Source organism: Jatropha curcas, chromosome 9, assembly GCF_041381405.1.
Source record: "Jatropha curcas cultivar XTBG-Jc1 chromosome 9, XTBG_Jcur_1.0, whole genome shotgun sequence".
Taxonomy (NCBI): Eukaryota; Viridiplantae; Streptophyta; class Magnoliopsida; order Malpighiales; family Euphorbiaceae; genus Jatropha; species Jatropha curcas.
The window spans coordinates 1,684,130-1,703,960 of record NC_143159.1 but is presented as its reverse complement, the minus strand read 5'-3'; the positions used below and the strand labels follow the sequence as shown (position 1 = coordinate 1,703,960).

General features: G+C 33.0%; 2 protein-coding genes across 9 annotated transcripts; both read right to left on the bottom strand.

The window, feature by feature from the left end:
- Nucleotides 1–1,831: 1,831 nt before the first annotated feature.
- Nucleotides 1,832–6,439, bottom strand: LOC105633836 (basic helix-loop-helix (bHLH) DNA-binding superfamily protein). 6 transcript variants are annotated; one of them, XM_012216521.4, is made up of 7 exons: nt 5,581–6,434; nt 4,449–5,181; nt 3,994–4,125; nt 3,718–3,783; nt 3,455–3,520; nt 2,449–2,511; nt 1,832–2,272 (listed from the first exon to the last, which is right to left on the bottom strand). In XM_012216521.4, exons 1-7 carry the CDS (start codon nt 5,712–5,714, stop codon nt 2,105–2,107), a joined length of 1,362 nt encoding a protein of 453 aa, XP_012071911.1. In that variant the 5' UTR covers nt 5,715–6,434; the 3' UTR covers nt 1,832–2,104. The 6 variants fall into 6 exon arrangements, 5 of the variants coding, with proteins under 5 accessions (XP_012071911.1, XP_020534777.1, XP_037497626.1 ...); XM_020679118.3 differs by having other exon boundaries at nt 5,894–6,434; XM_037641698.2 differs by lacking the exon at nt 5,581–6,434 and adding an exon at nt 5,331–5,473.
- Nucleotides 6,440–10,582: 4,143 nt separating this feature from the next.
- On the bottom strand, nt 10,583–14,719 carry CYCT1;3 (cyclin T 1;3). 3 transcript variants are annotated; one of them, XM_012216526.4, is made up of 7 exons: nt 14,564–14,719; nt 13,633–13,959; nt 12,766–12,847; nt 12,108–12,242; nt 11,786–11,958; nt 11,538–11,689; nt 10,583–11,251 (listed from the first exon to the last, which is right to left on the bottom strand). In XM_012216526.4, exons 2-7 carry the CDS (start codon nt 13,851–13,853, stop codon nt 10,740–10,742), a joined length of 1,275 nt encoding a protein of 424 aa, XP_012071916.1. In that variant the 5' UTR covers nt 13,854–13,959; nt 14,564–14,719; the 3' UTR covers nt 10,583–10,739. The 3 variants fall into 3 exon arrangements, with proteins under 3 accessions (XP_012071916.1, XP_020534778.1, XP_020534779.1); XM_020679119.3 differs by lacking the exon at nt 14,564–14,719 and adding an exon at nt 14,409–14,557; XM_020679120.3 differs by lacking the exon at nt 14,564–14,719 and having other exon boundaries at nt 12,766–13,170; nt 13,633–13,772.
- Between the last annotated feature and the right edge of the window lie 5,112 nt (nt 14,720–19,831).

The following is a 19,831-nucleotide window of genomic DNA, read 5'->3' as shown; positions in this document are numbered from 1 at the left end:
GAGATAATGCCACGTGGTAATGATCGTAATGGATAAGCCTCTGTATCAAAAATATCCGGTTTCTGTTTTTTCTTAAAATATCAGAAAACTGATGCGAAATATTTTGCGCATTTTTTATTTCCTTTTAATGACATGCACAGCACAATGCGCACTGGAGCAGACACTTGTGCTCCTACTACCTCAGTCACTGTTAGGAATTGTAGCACAGCTGTACAATATACTTGGTCAAACTAGTTCCATTAAAACATACTTCTCCTTATTCATTTATTTAGACAAAATTATATTTTATTTAAGAATTAATGCTTTGTTTGGAAAGAGGGGAGTAAAATAAGGGGTGAAAAAAAAATAGGGATGGAAAATTTAGATAAAATCATTTTAACAAAAAAATTTTATATTTTAAATTCTTAAATTTATATATAAAAATAATTTACAGATAATGTTTAAAAATGATGTTCACGCTTGTTTTATCTAACGCTTATTTAAGTTTGTTTAAATACTTGAATTAATTTAAATAATAAAATTTGACTTTTGTTTCGGTTCAAGTGGATCCAAAATCAATTGAACGATAAGCAAATCAATTTAGGATTATTTAATTTAATTGGATGAAGTAGATTCATCTAAAACCTTCCCATTTCTGTTTTTTGTTCCCAAGGGATAAGTAAAGACCAAAACATCAAAACAATGGAATAATAGCAAACCAGTTGGCCCGTCGCTTTCGCACGGGTAATCCCGATGGGCCTTTGCCACGAAGGTATAATTAATTAATTGTTGGCATGATTCAAACTTTGAAATTCGAAGGGGTTTTTCTTATAAATTAAGAATATGTATTTTCCATTAATGTCTTTCTTTTATTAATGATTTGAAATTGAAACTATTCATATGTCATATATGTATTTATTATTAAATTATATTTTAATATGTATTTTCTATTTAAAAAAATTATAGCTGATAAATCAGCTTATGAAAAACTTATCCATTATTTACATTTCATCTGAAAGTAATGTTGTTGGATTTTATTGATTAGCACGTGTGAAATCAAAGAATAATTTATTGATGCATTACTTGCATAGTAAGTATGTTTAAGCAACTTTATTACATTCTCTTAGAAAAAAGCAACTTTATTATATAAAAACTATCTTTGCCTTAAATTGTAAGGCTCTCATCATTATAGTTAATAATTGCTTACAATTTTCTTTTTGGATTATCATGAAATTGGATGTGTTTTCTCACTTTATGCCTTAAATATTCAATTTAAATTTTTTGTTCGGACCGAGCATTATAAATTTTTTATAATGTTCCGTATAGTTGTTTATATTAAATACCTAAACATATTTACATATATATTCCTAATAATGAACAAAAATATCTATTCCATGTCATTCTCAGAAAAAAAAAAATATCCATTTTCTCTTCCTGTCGCTGGCTGTCAATAGGAGGCCGACTAATGCTATTATCACCCACACCCAGCGACAGGCCAAGGAGTAGGACTGTGGGAGGGTAGTTGGGTTATTTACTTAGAGGCTTTAATTATCAAAGAAAAAAAAAAAGATTGCCCGCTGGAGATGTTGACATGCAGCCGTTCTCATTATCACACATTTATCATCCACTGTAGTTTGATATTTGTCTTTTCAATTCTCTCTTGGACAAGTAATTAATGGGAAAAAAAAAAGTGAATGAAAACAACGTTTGAGGATTTGAATCCTTAATCCGAGGCAGCGCCCACTAGAAACTAGGCTGGTTTGGGCCGTTGACAGATTTAGAATGTGGGTTTGAAGCTTGGAAAACGAAAAAAAAGCCCAGTAAGGAATAATAAGAAGCTAAAGAGAACCGGTTTAGCCGAGAAAACCTTGTCAAAAGAGGTGCTTTCCGCTTAATTTAAACTTACAAATAAGAATGTTTGTTATCTGCATGTTTAATGGATCAAATTTGGTCTATCCTGGAATTTACAGGATGACCAAACTTGCTCCATTAAAACAAACTACAGAAACTTGATCAATTAAGCTTAATTTCTATCCAAGAAAAGCTTAAAATTAAGAACAAAGCAGAACGTACTCTAATAATGTTGTCCAGTAGTTGCTTTGTTTTCTTGAAATGCATATTACTATCATGTTCCTCCACCAAAATTAGGCGGTGGCCAAATCCCTCCACCACCGCCACCATTGCCGTCGCCAGTTATGTAAGACATGCAAGACAATGGAACGAGACAAAGCCCTCGGCTTCTTAAATCTTTCCTTGGCTCATCATCTTCTTCCTCTGGGCCTGAACCCTGAAACTGTATTTTTTTGCACTACTGTTAGGTCGATATTAATGAATATTCAAGTCAAGAAATTGAAAGGAACTCTAGTGAAATGTTGCTAAATGTCTTATCTACATCTGCATGCGCATTGAATTAGTTGTTTCACTCCTTTTTTTTTTTTGGGTTAAGATGATAATTTGAATATAACTTACTGTTTGTGCTGTTCTAGTGCTGGTCTTTTTGCGCGATGATCTCATATATGGAACGCTTAGTGTCTGCAAATAAAAAAAAAAAAAAAAGAAAAGCAGAAAAAAGTTAACCGCTAAATATTATATTCGGGTGGATAATAAAAAAGAGAAGGGTATGGGAAATAGTTCCTTAGCAGAAATGAAACTGCTGGTAAAAGACGAATGAAGCAACTGAACATTGGAACCTAAAATCTGCCAACAAAGTAGCTACACCTACAAAACTATATACAGTTAACAATTGACTAACCATTTCAAGTTTCTTTACAATATAAGCTATAAGGGAAAAAACACTGTAAAAGTTTTTTTTTAAAAAAACCCTCCGGGCCATCAAGAAATTGTGTTAATGGAGAAGTTTCCTTAACTATATCTCTTCTTCCTAGTTATGGATTCTTTGACTGATGAAAGACAAGCTTAAAACTCCTAATTCATCATTTCTTCTTCTATTTTTCTTGGAAAGTAAAAATTACATATTAGATCATGTCTCTCTATCATTCCGATTTTCGGCATATTCTCAGAAACCTACTCATTTATATAAAGTATAATCATAATAATTAATTTGAGATTATATTGGTTGATTTCTCAAATTAAACATTGAATTTAAATTTCTATACTAATTTTTTTTATTAAGTAATAAATTAATAGATATGTCTGCAATTGCAAATGTATAATTGTACAATAAAAAAAGTGCAGAAACCCCAGAAAGCGATGGATCCTAGTACTGTCACCCTAGCAGACTGGCTTACATTTACAGATATATTTCTTTCAGAAGCACGTGGATTCCTTACAGTCTTTAGAGGTCAATCCTATTTTGACCGAGAGGGTGTTTTCTTTTGGAGGAATTTGATGCATCCAATAGCAATAGCTTATTACTAATATTTAAGGATAAACCTAACTGTGTCAGAGTAGTGTATAGTTGTAGGAAGCCATATCCAAACCTAAAGAGGAATGTTGGGAAAGTGATTGAAAGTACCTCCACCTGGTTTTGAAGGAATTTAATGTATCCAATAGCCTCCATTAGTACGGATGCTGTGTCCGTCTGCAATATTCTCCATAACCCGCACGCACAAATTTTACACGTTAGATATATATTATAGCTACTCCAACAATGTACACATTCAAATTTGATTTAATTAAACCGAATTAATTTAATTTTGATTATAATTGCCACTTTCTGTTTAATCGGTTAATAAAAAACCCTTAATTTGATTATTTTACTGATAAAAGATTAATTACCTTGCCAAAGGGTGCAACCAACTGCTGCAAAGCTGCAATTCTATCTCCTAGTTTCTCCTTCCTAACCTGTTCAAAATGCCAATATATAGTTTGTTTATTATAGAGGCAGTAGTTTATATATACGTTAATTATTTTTAAAGGTAACTTGTTTTCGAATGCGGCTACTATTCCTCTAAAATAAATTTAATTTTTTTAACCGCAAATAAATATTTTAATTATTATATTAATATAGTCCAGCAAAAACTTAATTATTCCTCTAAAGTAATTAACGGTTACCTTAAAGGGAGGGCAGGAAGCGCGTGACTCCAATCTTGATTTCTTTTGCGCAGCTTGTGTTGCCTTCGGCTCCATCAAGCTGTTGTTGGGCCTCTTTGCCTCAGTCATTTCAGTGGTAATGAAAGAGGACACCTTTCAAATTCAAAGATCGAAAGAAAGAAAATGTAATAAAAGAAAGACTTCTGATTCTTCTGATAAAGAGATATTAGTGTTTAAAGCTGAGACGGAGCCTCTTAGAGTAGCAGAAAGAGCAACCACATAAATTGCTAAAGATAAATTTGTATAATAAAGGGTTTCAACTTTTCAAATTTTCCACTATAATAAAGGTTGGAGAGGGAGAGAAAAATGGAGATTCTCATACTAATTAATTGCAATAATTAAGGAAATTTAGGTCAACTAGTAAGAAGAAACTACAATGCTCCTAAAGGAGAAAGAAGAAGAAGAAGAAAACTCACTTTATTAGGGCTACATGATTGGATATGACTTGGTTGCTGCTGCATACGATCGACACCATTATACATGGCAAGATTATTATTATTATGCGAAGATTGTCCAAAACTGCCACTAAATCTTGTACAGGTTAAGAGATCCAAGGCTTGCAAGTTCATGTCAAAGGAGCTGCCTGATATTGACGGCGACGGCGATGGAGACGGAGATGGTGATGGTGATGGTGACCGGTTCAAGTTTGAAATGTTTATACTAGGGTAAATCTGGCTAAAGCTGCCTCTGCTGGGCATGGAAGTTCCAAAGCTAGAATCAGTACAGTTTGAGAAAATTTGTGGAGGCGAGAAGTGATAGCCATTGATTGGAAAACCAGAAGAAAGGGTCTTGAGTAAGAGCTTCTCGCTAAGATCAGACATATCTTTCCGTTCGTCTTTAATATAAGCTGTGGGTGATGGTGATAAATGAGAAGAATCTTCAATACTTGATGGACTGTTTAGCATGTCAGTAAATTTGGGGAAAGAGTCTGACAGTTCTTGTTTGATTTTCGAAAGTTGATGCAGGTCATGAGTAGAGTGGTTGGTGAAGCACTCTTCTGCTACATCGCTATTATGATTATCGTTCCAGTGGAAGCTCAAGTCTGGGATCATTGAACCGTTGAGAGGTGGGATTAATGTCTCATTTTTCTGTCTTGGATTTAAGGCGACTCCATTGCAGTTAGGATTGAAGTTACTTTCAGAACTAATCCTGCAATAATAATATGAGAAAATTAAAACAAGAATAAGATATTAACAAACCCTAGCAAGTGTAAATATAATTAACAAGAGATTTGTATTTCAGAAGAACTCAATTGCAAATATTAATTTGTCAGTTGACAGTTTAACAAAAACCTATACCATTAACATGCAGCTAGTTTTCATATCTAGCTAGGCAATTTTGATTGATGTACATCAAATCAAAATCAAAACAAAGGAAAGGAAAGGAAAGGAAAGGAGAGGAAACTAATTAAAACCCCCATCCAAGGAAAAAAAGAGGGGAAGGAGATTCCAAATGTTAAAGTTTATTCATCATGACGATATTGGGGAACAGCAAAATATTCATATTGGAGAAAGAGTATAGTTTGAGAGAGAGACAAAGAGAACTCACAAATTTAAAGTGTTGTCTTGGGTCCAAGCATGGCTTGAAGCAGCACCATGGCTAGATGGGGAGGACAAAGAAGAATAAGTAACAAGTTGGCCTTGAAGCTGATGCTGGTGGTGATGCAGATTAGCAGACTCCATAATGACAGATAAAATTTTATAAAGGGGGCTTGAAAATCCCAAGATGAGTAGAAGAAGTAAATTAAAATTTTAAAGAAAAGTATAGTATAGGGTAAGCATATAGGCAGTGTTTGATCCAGGAAGGAATCTACCCTCACTCAATTCAAAGGAACAGTAGTTTTCAGGTGACACCCACATACCTTGTTGCTTTTGGTATCCTACTTTTTCTCAGTTTTTCTCTTTACTCTTTCAAGTTTCCTTCTTAAAGTAGCCTTCAAAATAAAGAAACACTACATCAATAACCCATCTCCATACCCTCCCTCTCCCTCTCTCTCTGTCTGACTTTTATTTATTTATTTATTTCCTGTTCCTTACTTTTCTTTTTTTTCTTTTTTTAGTTTGCTGCTTCTCTTCTCATCTCTAAATATATAGGAATAATTAAACCTCTCTCCAGCTATTTCTGCCTTCAGCACTCTCTGCAATTACAGGGAGATGATTATACTTCTTCTATGGTATGATTAAGATATCTCTGCCTTCGATCCCAAGGCTAGCTTTCAACAAAGCTCTCAGAAAGAAGAGAAACAATGATGGCAACCATAGCTCTCTTTCTCTTTCTCTCTCTCTCTCCACCCACATGTCTAAGGATGTCCTCACATATATATATTGCATTTGGCAAGTATCTAACATGAATTGGCAATTAGGGTTTTCGTGTACCTTAGCTAGCTAGGGTATACCTAATTCTTTCGGGTGAATCGTAAAGTTTTGTCTAGTGGTTGTGAATGATCCAATCTTTTATCATCTCTACTTATTGTAAAGGTCATTGTCATATGAAAAACTTTCTAACTTTACCGTATTTCAGATAATGTCAAAATAATATTATAAAAGATAATATACACACATAATGCGATTAAAAATGTTAAAAAGAGTGAATAAGTAAAATGGTTTAAGCTCAACTCGTGAAAAAATATTTATAAGCGTCAATAATAAATTTTGAAACTAGATCAGTATAGTAAAAAAAAATATAAAAAAATAGTGAATATATAATTTTCTTATTTGATTTTTCAAACCTAATTTATATTTAGGTCGTATTTTAAATTGGGGTGGAATATATAGATAGTCACGAGAATGATTGTACTTGAGTAAAAATATGAGATGGCTTTTTACTACTTGGTAAAAAAAAAAATTGAAGAAAAGGAAAAGCTACACAGTTCATATGCTGACCCGGAGTTAAAGATACAATCTTTATATACTTTGCTTATCAATCAGTTGCCGAATGCAAGCCAGAAATGCTAAAACTCAAGCTTTAATATTGAAATGTAGTATTATCTGATCAATTAGGGTTTTAATATGAAACAATTATATTTATTACAACAAAATTAACTTAATCAAAAGATAATCACAAGTGCATTAGAATTAATACGTTGTTTATGTTGGATAAGTTTATGCATACGTGTGTGGGTAAAGTAAAGGGGTTGAGCTATAGGTTTGTGAAATTATGTTAATTGAAATGTCGATGAGGATAGACATACATTAGTTTTTTCAAAACCTTAATCATTATGCTTGGTCGAATGATCTAATTTCAATCATATCTCCTAGTGGCAAACAAAAAGAAGCTAACCCTATACTCTTTCTACTCACTCACTACACTTATTTTGTGACCGACACCTGTATCTACTTCTTTTTTTTTTTTTTTGTCTGAAATTAATTAATTACAAGCCATTTCTGACCTCCTAAATTTGTATTACAGCTCAAGTAAATGAATTGTAATAAGAAAGATTAAGGTCATTCCATCGAAGAATGCATATAATAATAACATGTTCAGCCCCACAAAGAATCACATCAATCGAAAAGTTGATGGGAGAATGTGAGATCAGAGTATGGGCAAGCTTAAATTTATATATGCTTTGCTTTTTTCCTTTTTCTCTTTTTACCCTTCGCATGCCCACTCTTATATATGCTTTCTTTCTTTATTATTGTTCTTGCTCAAAGCAATTCTTCTTTATTGCGAGCTTTTCAACCCAGTTGGTCATCTTTTTGTAAATTTTTTTGCTACGTTCCAAGATTCAAATCACAGAAATAGCTGTTCATATTTATGCATTCATCAGGTTTTTAAGATTTTTAATTGGTACTCTCACTTTCATGAATCTTCAAAGATTCCTCTTCTGTATTTTTAATTGTGTTTTCTTTTTTAATTAACAGTAATTTCAACTTAATCAATTCTACAGTCCACAGACACAGAAAGTACATATTATAAATGTTTTGCCATTTTTGCCTTTGAGAGATAAAAATGAGAAAAGAACAATCGTACGTGGGATGCTACTCCTAATAAAGATTTTAATTATTTCAATTTTTTTTGAATAAAAGATAAATAAAAGAAAATTTCTGTTAAAACAATCCATCCTTGAATATATTTCTTCAGTATTTCTGATCTTTAAGAGAAAATAAAATTTAATCTAAAATTATGTGGTAATAGTTAAAAGAATTTTATTAATAACAATAATTATCATTTTAAGTGATAAATTAAATAATTAATTACGTTCAATTGATTGAACTAATTGAATTTTGTCCCAACAAAAGGAAAGCTCAGAACTGGATTTTTCCCGCCAAAATGAGATTATCTTCATCTTCAAAAGAAGTAATGATCATATGCAAAAAGTAGCAGTAGTGATTGAAGAAAAAGGTGATTTAACAATCAACATTCTGGTACATTGTTGCTTCTCTTTAAATTAAATTTGAAGTCTTCATTCCTTATTAGAAAATGCTTTGGCAATAATCAAGATTATTAATAGTATAATAAAAATTGTTTTTGACAAAAAAAAAAAAAAAAAAGAAAGTAAAAAAAAAATTAGTGCAAGAGGATGATGAAATGCCCTAGTTAGCTAGTTGCTTGGCCACCCATATATAGCGGTTTAATGGTTCTTAAATCAAATGCATAGCTACTAATTGAAGACTTTAGAGGGGTCCCTTACGTACAGTCATAAGACATAACTCATATGTTGATAGAAACACCTTTCCTTTTTTTCAGTCATAGGCAGTCAACGATAGGGTCAAAACTCACCCATTAACTTAATGGTCTTGCTGGCACTTTATATATATATATATATATATATATATATATATATTCAACAGGCCACCTCAATTCCGTAGTTGGGAAGGTCCACTTTGCTTCCAGGATAAAAAATTTTTATACTCTTATGCCTTAAGATATTAAATTATAGCTATATCAAAAGAAAATATATAAATATATGTTAATTTTAGGTAATAGATTGAATAAGCAGAAACAGACTGTGTTTTTCGATCAAACTTTATTTATAAGGCTAAAAATTCAAGATTTAAATTATGTTTATCTTATGTAACAGATTAAATATTATTTTGGACAGATTATTCTGCAGTCCAACATGTTAACTCCAAGCAAACACATATTAACCTTGTAGATTTGTTATGAACTTCTGTTGAGATATAGCAATCAATTAATACCCATCTTCACACTTCCAAAAGCTTCAAATATAAATGTAATTTCAATTACAATGAGTGAAAATTATTTCAATATGATTGCTTAAACATGACAATTTGCAAAAGTGCTGCTTGATTCAGATAATCTATGTATTTTCCAAGAAAAGTATGTATGATGTCACAAAAATTTAGAGTAGGATTGAAATAAAGAAGTCTTTAGCCATCTTATAATAATAATAATAATAATAATTAATAAAATGAAGGAATAACTTTAACTTTTCAGTGCCTAATTATAATAGAAAGAAAAGGTTTGATTTTCTTTCCAATTATTTAGGCTCTCACTAGATGTTTAGAGGTGAGAGAGTAAATAAGAGACTCATGATTTTCCTTTGCAAAAATAAACAATGAGTCAAATGCTTGGCAAAGGCCCTTAAAAGGAGGTCTAAAGTTGCAGAGGATTTTAAGAAGAAGACAAACTCATTGGAACCGGAGAATATATGCTTTGTCTAAGCTTAGGACATGAAAATCCAAAACTAAGGGGGGGGCCATTGCTTTCCTTTCCATGCCCACTCACCCTTATAATTAAATATATTTTACCTTATTATTCTCTAATATGATTCTTTTCTCCCTAATCTTTTTGTAATATATTAGGGTTTCGTTCCTCCAGCAAACTCGATCGCACCATTCTTGCTCATTAATTAAAACCATCTCCACGTCAACGCCCACACATTCTTGTCTCTCTCTCTTTTCTTTATATGTACATATATAAATGAAGTGATAAACCATACTTGAATTTGGTACAAGTGATTGAATTTCAATAATAAGTTTTTCATTTTCAGATATCGCAAGGCAGAAAGTAGCTTCAAACGCACGTTAATAAATTATTAATCCTGTCAAAACTATATTTTTTTTTTATTATTTTTTCTTTAAAAATTATATTTTTATAACTCAAAAGTGTGCACTAACATTATTACAATAAGCCAAAGAGTTTAAAAGGGAAGGAATAGATATATGATAGCCTTATTTCAAAAGCTTAATTAGCAACGAGAAGCAGCTCAACAAAAAGTGAATAGTGATAAAAGTTAAAGATCAATTAAAGGTTTGCTTATTAGACTGATATTGGAAAAGTAAAGCTCATTGGTCACCACTTTGATTGGTACGGTAAAAAGAGAATATAGTGAAAGTGCAAAAGGACCCCAAGAAAGTGAATTTAGAAAGAAGAAAAGCGTAAATCTTCTCTGATTTTTTTTTTCTCCGCATAAATCAGACATTTATTTTTATTTCTATTCCAGAATGAATCAATCCATTTTATAATTCAGTTAGATGATAACTTGAAAGATTGGATTGGACAGCTTAGGTTATAATTGCATTTACCAGAAAAGGATATAACAAAAAATCCATAATTGCAGGACCAAATCGTAAAAAGCTGAACCTAATACTACAACGGTTTACAGTATATTCTATGAATCCAGTATTGTTGATAATTATTGTTAAAAGACTATTCTGCACTGAAAAAAATGGCCATCGTGAAATTTACAGATATTAAGAAAGAATTCTAGCTAGGAATGATACTCTAGTTACTAGAATGCAACCTTACAATTTCCTTTGTCTCTTATCTGAAGAGGCAGCAGATACTAGCTCTATGCCATCCTCCAGCTTCCTTTCTATCCAGGCTTCACTACCGACCTCAGCGTTCATGGTTTCACCAGACTTTTTACTTGAAGCTCTTTCGCATCTCCTCCTCTTCAATGCTTCTCTAATCCGGTCAGCATCAATCTTACTGGAAGAATTGTTACAGCTTGAATTTAAATCTGGTTGATTCTCACCATCACCATCATCAATGCTGCTTACGGCACCACTCTCGCTTGTTTGACTCGGTAAATCTTTTTTCATGCCAATGTTTCTCTTGCCCAAGACTTGAGATTCTTTGATGGCTCTGCCGGTAGAATGTAAACTAGCATTTGATACGCTTGAAACTGCTGATTGTGCACTGCTGGTGATTGTCTTTCCAACTGAAGTTCTAGAACGAGTGGACATCTCGTGCATCGGAGGTGGAGCTTGTTTCTTGTCTTGTTCCAACAATCTGACCATCTCTTGGATGACCTCTGAAATAATTTGTGAAAAATAAGCCAATGAGTAACAGCAACAAGTGGGACATAAAGGAAACTACCTCAATGTGACGATCAAGGTATAATTTTCAATAAAATAACAATTGAACAATAACATGGTCCGAATCTAACAATTCCACAAGCTTTATACAACAGCCTTTAGTTTCCATTAAACATTATGCATAGCACAACAGAGCGTACAGGAACTTGCAACTGATATTTGGTAGACATCCATAACCATGGATCCCCATGGTCTAACTAGATGAGATGCATACTGACATACCTTCTAATTGTTTAGGTGAAATATCAAACTGCTGCCACCAAATCTTTCCCTTTTCTGTAGGAAGTTTCACTTTCTGAAGTTTGGCAGCAAGGAACAAGGAACCAGCTGCAATATAATGGGGCTTGTATTGCAAGCACACTGTTGTACAGAGCCTGGAAATTCCATTCACAGAAATTATTTGATAGTGAAAAGATACCCACATTATGTTTTAAATCTATGCTGGACCACATGCAAGGATAAGTGCTCACCAATCATTCACAAAGTTCCATGCTACTCTTGCAAGATCTGGGCATATCTGCAATTTCATTAAAGCATCAACAAGTGGCTTGTAGGGGAGTTGGATGTCAAAATCAAATGCAATTGTCGCCAATAATAGCCTCTCTGCAGTTGTGATCAATTCCTTCTGCTTATCACAAAATTCCTAGAACAAAAAGGAATTGGATAAGCAAGCAAAAAAAACAAGGAATCAATAGGTAATGGATAAGCAAGCGAGAAACTGAGGAATCAATAGGTATTGGACAAGCAAGCGAGAAACTGAGGAAGCAATAGGTATTGGACAAGCAAGCTTACTATTCTTCGAATTCTTTGTGGGGCAGAAGGATCCCATTTGTATATCATCTTATAAGCCATGACAACAACATCCCTCAACAAGCGTGGGGTTTCTTCTATTTTGCAAGCAAGAAACATGCTGGCAGTTGCAATCGTCTGCAAATTTATCATCAATATGTGAACAAACAATGAAACCAGCAGCATGTGCGTGTAACAAGCAGGTTCAAGACGCACAAGTACTAACAAGGTATCTTATTCGAGTAATGAGAGGAAAAACATATAAAACTAGACTGAAATGCATGGACCTTAAGTAGATGAAAAAAATTTGTTTCTAAGCATATTATAGAGAATAACACCGTGGAAACAGTGTAATGAAGGATCAGGTACGTTAACAAGGCAAGCGCACAGAGAATACCTTAATTTCAGTTTAAAAGAATCAAAAGATTACATAAAAAAGTAGTATAAATTCACAAAAACTGTAGGCATTGAATTGTAGCATTAGTTAATCTCCATTCAGAAAACATCACAGCAAAGCATGCATGCATATTAAGTATGATAACGACATGAGCACTGTGTGCTACATCTTTGTTTCACGTAGAAACAATCAGAAATTAGTAACCTACACTTTTAAGAGCTAAGAAATAGGACAGGAAATACAACATGAGGATGTGATGAATACCTGCCAATCGTTCTTCGCGTGAGATTGACGCATGTAAAACCGGTGGCATAACATCAATGCACATGCTATTGTCACCTGAGGTCTGAAAGGCAGACATCATCGATCACCATCTAGGTGAATATGTGATGCCAAAAAGTACAAGGAAAAAAGTTTCTACTCCATGGAAATTGCAACATGTCAAGGATAACATCACAGTTACACAACTACAGAGCAATATTCTTAAGGTCATTTCTCAAGGGTCAGCTTTGAACATATTTGAGGCTTGCACGTCTATCATTCTAAAGATAAGTTGATTCTCTCTCAGATAGCAAAGTTTTAGAATCTGCTAAAAGATGACTCCAGATATGGTGGGCTGACAAGAGATTTGCAACCAATAACTTAATGATATTCAAGAAACAATCATGCCTGCAGGTTTGATAAGGTAAAAACGATAAGGATGAGAAATATAATCAGACATAAAGAAGAAAGCTTCAGTGCCAACCAATCAGTTACACGATACCCACTAGTAAGCACTTCAGAACAAATGGAATTGAGAAAAGGTAATGCGTGAAAGCTGTCTTATACACAGAAGTCTAAATTTTCATTTTGAAAATGATGGGAACCAAGTCAAGAAATCCAACATCTGGTACGAATGTTATAGAGGTTTGTGGAGTGACAAAGGCAAGCTTTATGGAAAAGTTAGCAGGCATTTCAAGCAACATACACAAACTAAAAATTGAAGCAAATAACAATAATCGATTTTCACTAGTGTGTGGCAGATAAGCATTCTATCAGAAGCACTCAACCAGACGGCAAATGAGACAGTCAGGCTCAAAACCTAATACAATGCAAATAAAATGAGTAATATGATCAATATCTTAAACTTACACTTTAAGCGTCTTGCCAAGCTCACAAATAAATGAGCAGTACAACTTCTGTAATTCAGACTCCTTCACAAAGCCAATTCCGTCCTTTCTAGAAGGGGAACGATCATGAATTTCTTGCCTACTGAAGTACCATTTACGTCTATCAAAGTGATTATTTTCTGATAAGTGAACACTGGTTGCAACAACCTGTTGAGATGGAATCCCTGGCATCTGGTCTGCCATGCTCAATTTCTCTTCACAATCGTAGTGAAGATATATAAATTTTTCAAAAAATTTAAGGCTAAACAAACCTTTAGTTGACAGAGTCCTTTGGAATTGAACAAATTTCCTGCATGCAAAAAAAATACCATCATATATTCGATAGGTTTCAGTTCATAAATTTTGATTCACGATCAAAACGATAGAAAAGTTTATAAGGAATCTATAAAAGGGAAAACATAAAATGCATCAGACATTCAATATCAATAATTCAGCTGGAGGAATCAGAACAGAGAGAAAAAAAAAAAAAAAAAAAACAGGAAACCAAACACGCGTTGCATGACCTATAAATTTTAAACTTCCATAACTTATGAAAACGGAAGATCATAAATGCTAAGAACGTTTAAGGTGCGCGCCGAATTAGAATATGTGCAAGAGAAACAGAGAAAAACACAATCCGCAAAACAAGATCAAGAACAAATTCCCTCTCTCTATTTAGGCCATTTTTAAACAAACACAAAGTTAAAGCATAAACCCATAAATTCATCTTCCAGAAGGCCAAAATGGAAAGCATATAACCTGATATTCAGCTTCTAATAAAATTCGTACGCAGCTTTTCAAATCTCGATAAAGAAAAAAAAAATCCAAATGAAGTATTTCCACTTTCAGAGAAACATAGCGTAAAGCAGAACAAAGGGTCAAAGGCAAAGGAAGGCTGGGAAAAAAAATCGCACCTGAAACCTGACGGTGGAAACGAGGGAGAGAACCTAAATTGGTGCAAGTTATTAACTTCTCAGCCAATGGTCGTTGCCGTTTGAAATTCTTCTATTTTGGAAATTAAAAAAAAGAAAGTGCAATGTCCCTATTCGGTTCAGTTTTATGTCCTTTCTATTTTGTCTAAGATATTCCAAATCCCATTCGTAGTCTAGATATTTTACGCGAACGCGTCTGTTTACGCGCTAATTGACGAGCGGTTTGGACGTTTGGGTTTTAGCGGTTGGTAAGTTGGGCTCGACTAGTTTGTCTATGACCCATAAAAATCTCTAACAAGCGGAGTTGAATCGATAAGCCTGAAATAATATGGCAGGGTTCGTTTTGGGCCTCTTCCGTTGGGCTCATTTGGAATGCGATATAACAGGACTGTAAAGCCTGAGACGTAAGAGTTGAGTGAACTCGGAAGTTAAAAATTGAATTAACTTTAATTCACGGCAACTATGTTCCACGATATCAGGTGTTTTAATAATCGTTAATTATCCTCTTAAAGCAACTATATTAAATATTTTAGTAACCGTTAACTGTTATATTAATATAGCTATTTATAGAGGTGTTTAAATTAAAAGTGTTGGTAAAAATAGTTATTTAATTTAAAAAATAAATAGCTTTTTAATTAATTGAATTCGGAAGAAAAAAAAATCGATATGATTATCAACAAAAGTTAAAAAAACTATTATAAAAGTAACGTTACCGAACACGCTGAAAATTAGCTTAAAAGTTACGTATGATCTATAATTGGGGAGGGACAGAAGATGTACAATGTACAAGCAGATTCTCAGAGTTGTCCCTGCAGACAGCAACTAATGGCTACATTTGCATCCGAATGCTGAGCTTTAAAGGGAAATAACTTTCTTGATTTTGTGGTTGATATGGAGATATTTAATATCACTTGACCAAGATTCTTTATGTTTCAGCACCACTTGCTTTTGTGTTCACAAGATTATATAGCTGCCTGCCGACAGACTTGTTGCAGCAAGTTTCGAGCCCACAATTGACGAAGGAGAACACAACGCAAACCCTACCTTTTTCCTTCAAATTTCCACCTCTAGTTAATCACCTTATTTAGACCTACATGATTGACATGTATCAACTGTATTTATCCAATCATTTGGTCTTTCTTCTATCTCTCCTTATCATGTTAATTATATATCCATCACTATCATTTTTCAGAAAACCTAATTGCAGAATTATTTTATGGATTAAATCTATCATTTTGCTAATTTTCATTTTAATTGTTCTGATTATCATGTAACAAAAATGTGCTTTTGGTTGAGTAGAATCACTCCCAATCAAGTAACTGATTTGTGAACTTACGTAAGGCACCATCTAATACTACTGCTGTGTGTGGATCTCCAATATGCCTAATGGAATAGAATTTTTCACTTGAGAGAGTCAATCGCCATATCCCACTATATAAAACAAGTCAAAATAATCATATGGGCGTGTGCTTCTTTATAATTGTTTAATCCTGGATAATACTCCAATATTTCATTATCTTTCAAATTAAATAAAGTAATTTAATTATCTCACATCCAATAAACGAAATAAACGAATTCTCCCCGTCACAAAAATTACCGCTGATTTGATGAATGTTATTCTTTAAAAAGAAAGATTATCCAATAAACGAAATAAACGAATTCTCCGTCACAAAAGTCATCGCTGATCTGATGAATGTTATTCTTTAAAAAGAAAGATTATCCTGAGCTATAATCCATAATATTCTTTCGGCTCGTTTGATGATCTCCTGTGAATAAAAGAAAAAGAAAAAATATATATATGTACCCAACATAAAATCATTAGGTGTAAAGATTAACAGAAGGTATAGAGACATTGCAAAGTGTGGAACAATAATGAGTCATGCTTGGAATCCTATATATCTTTATATAGAAGAAGCACTATCTCTCATGTTGGTCTAAAAAGTAGTCTAGTAGTGGCCTACTTGCCTAATCAACATAATATACTTAATCAAAGACATCAAATAATTAATTTAACCACTAATTTTATTTCTTGTTATGATTAGACCTTGAGAACTTTAATTTCTTCTATCTTAGGCAAATAAATAAATCCATGCATACATCATAAAGCATCATGCTTAATTAACTTAAATTCACCCAAACAAGCATCAAGCTTTAGTTTTCTTTTCGTGTTCCATAGTTAATGGTCATCATAAAATTATGAAACAATCAAAATTTAACTAGTAAAGATCGAACACGTGCAATTATTTAATCTGATCCTCAAATATAATTGAAATTCCTATATGTACGATGAGGTGTGTGCATCAGATAGATTTAGAGATAACATCAAATCTGCAGATGGCCATACCACTCATTAGATCCCCAAAAAGAAAAGATTAAATCATTACAAGCTGAAAATCCATCATTTTCTATATGAACAAACATTGGAAAAATGGCTGCTTCTTGCACACCCATTGTTATTTATTTTTGGCGGTTGGATAAGAAAAAGAAGAGTATATATATATATAACTGACAGTGACACTCGGGCTAGCTGTTTATAAATTTTCAATACCATATATATATATATATATTGGGATTACATTAATACATTATAATATATTGTTCCAATACATACATAATATTAAATTAATTTTTATTTTTTTAATTAAAGAATCTCAGTGATCAACAGTTAAATAATTACTTTTCTGATTATGCAGATTTGCAGTCAAAGTCCGGCTTGTCTTCCTTCTATACATTAATCAAAGTATATATAGATGCTTACCAACTCAGGCTTGGGAGTGTCCAACAGGTAAAGCAAAAATGAGTAGATAAGCTAAATTAGGGTTTGTGTACTTTAATTTTAAATATATATATATTGAAGATTTTAAACATAAATATAATCGTAGGTAAGATTATACAATATTATATAATGGGTAAAAGCCATATATGTAAACTTTTAAATACGTGAAACTATATATATATATATATATATACACACACACACATAGCACTGTCTTTTCTGAAGTTCATATGTGTGAGCTTTTTTTCTTTTTTTCTTCTTTTTATGTTTTGGAATAAAGCAAAGGAGAAAAAGAAAAGATTCCTATAATTAAGATATAATAATTTTTTTTGATGTATGCTTCTTTTGAAGAATGTTGCATGCTTAATTAAATTATACGTGTCATATGTTACGTGCAGGTGTGCGTATACATTTATATTATTTGCACCAATCTTTAAACAAGCGTAGCACAAAAATAAATAAAAGAAATTGCAAATAAACATAGGTAAATGAAAAAATTTACGAATATTAATTATATGTATGAAGTTGGAGATGATTTGATGATTAATCACTAGGCAGGGAAGATGACTAAAGGCGTTGAATAAAAAGGGTAGCGGACAAAGATAAAGAGGCAAGTTGATGCATGCTATGGACTCAACTGGATCGATGATTCACCAATAACTAGAGAATGGACAAATTTGCGTTTTGAACTTTTGTTGAACTTTTTGAACTGTGTCCCTTGATCTAGCTCTGATGATGACCATTTGACCAAACCCACATGGATGGATATGCTGAGACTGAGACAAGTACAGTGGGTGTGGGTGGCTCGCAATTTTTAGTCTTTCTACAATCTTATGGTCTTTGCCATAAACTAGACGTAGTTGACAAAAAGGTTCAATGGAAAAGGAAATATCTGTCACCTAGAAAATGACCTTCCTCAGAAAGACGTATGAATATGGCCTTTAGGTCTGTCTGTCTGCAGATATTACGCCATTAAAGACGATGGAATGGACTAGTAGATATGGGGAGAAACTTTTGCTCGCATGGCGAATTTCCAACGAGCACTTGCAAACAAAATTTATATATACATGCTATAATAAAGAACGGCCCAAAGTCAGAAGATTACGACAAAGGAACATTCAGGCAACCGACTTTCCCGGCAAAATTAACTAAAGTTGCCTTTGCCTACTTCACAAGGGAAGTTTGGCAACATTTCCGAGAACTGAAATGGAAAGGAGAAGGATATCAATTTTTGTCTCTTATAATTAATTTTAATTTGTTTTTTTATGCAACCTTTTTTAGTTTTTCAACTGCAAAAAAAACGCGATTTTGCGACCGACGTAAATCGGTCGCAATAATGCTACGATTTTGCAACCAATTGCGATGAATGTTGAAGTAACAGAGATATTAGCGACGGAATTGCGACCGACTGCATATCCGTCGCTAATTTCAGCGCTAACAAATTTTACGACTCAATTGCAACAAATTTGCGACCACATTTACGACGGATTTGCGACCGTTTTTCTATCCATCGCTAAATTGCGCGCTGCAGTTTCTCGCCAAATTTAGTATTTGGTTTCCAACGGATTAGATTTATAGATGGAATCAAATATGCAGTATTTACAGACAAAAGTATTCGGTTATTTGCGACCGATTTTTTTGCGACCGACTTAGTTGGTCGCAAATCGGTCGCAATTCGTTTGATTACAAAACGATGCGTCAAATTTAGTTTCTGGTTTCCAACGTATTGCGACCGACTTTTTCGGTCGCAAATCGGTCGCAATTTTTTTGATTACAAAACGACATCACATGATTAAAAATTGCGATCGATTTTTAAATGAATTGCGACCGAGGGGTTGGTGGCAAAAAATTAGGGCTTTATAACCCCTTGGTCCCCTTGGGCACAATTGCAGCGCGTCGCTTCTCCTCTTTTCTCTCTTCTCTCTGTTTCCAGCATGCTCCCAGATGCAACACGGCCACCGAAGAAGCTCCTGTCGTCGGAGAAGCCACATCAGTCTTCTTGTTAGGTAGGTGCTATTACCCTTTTATTTTATCTATATTTTTGTTTTTATATATGTTGCAAAATAATTTTTATTTTATTTTATGTTCATTTTGTTAGTTGTTATTTGTAAATTATTTTTTATTTTGTGTGAATGTTGGTGAATTTTTTGTTGTAATTTTGAATGGATAATATATTTTTTTGTATATAAATAAGATTTGTTTGTTGGAAAATTTGAAGTTTTTAAGTTTTGTTCTTTATGTATTTGCTTTTTTTATAGAATTTTTGTTTGTTATAATGTATTGAGTTTTTTAATTGTGCTGAATTAATAATTTTATTCTGTATAAAATCATTGCAGATTTTTATTCCAATCCATACTAGCAGTAATGCAGGTGGTCATTTTTTGTGTGTTTAGCTTATTGTCAAATATTTCTCATACTTATATATAATGTATAGTATTTTATTTGTTTTGATGATATGAAACCGTTACATGAAA

Excerpts from the sequence above, each read along its gene's own strand:
- LOC105633836 (XM_012216521.4), bottom strand. The coding sequence starts at position 5,714 with ATGGAGTCTGCTAATCTGCATCACCACCAGCATCAGCTTCAAGGCCAA. Across the intron at positions 3,521-3,717 it reads TGGTTGCACCCTTTGGCAAG|ACGGACACAGCATCCGTACT; the intron begins GTAATTAATCTT and ends AGAATATTGCAG. Across the intron at positions 2,512-3,454 it reads TCCTTCAAAACCAGGTGGAG|ACACTAAGCGTTCCATATAT; the intron begins GTACTTTCAATC and ends TTTTATTTGCAG.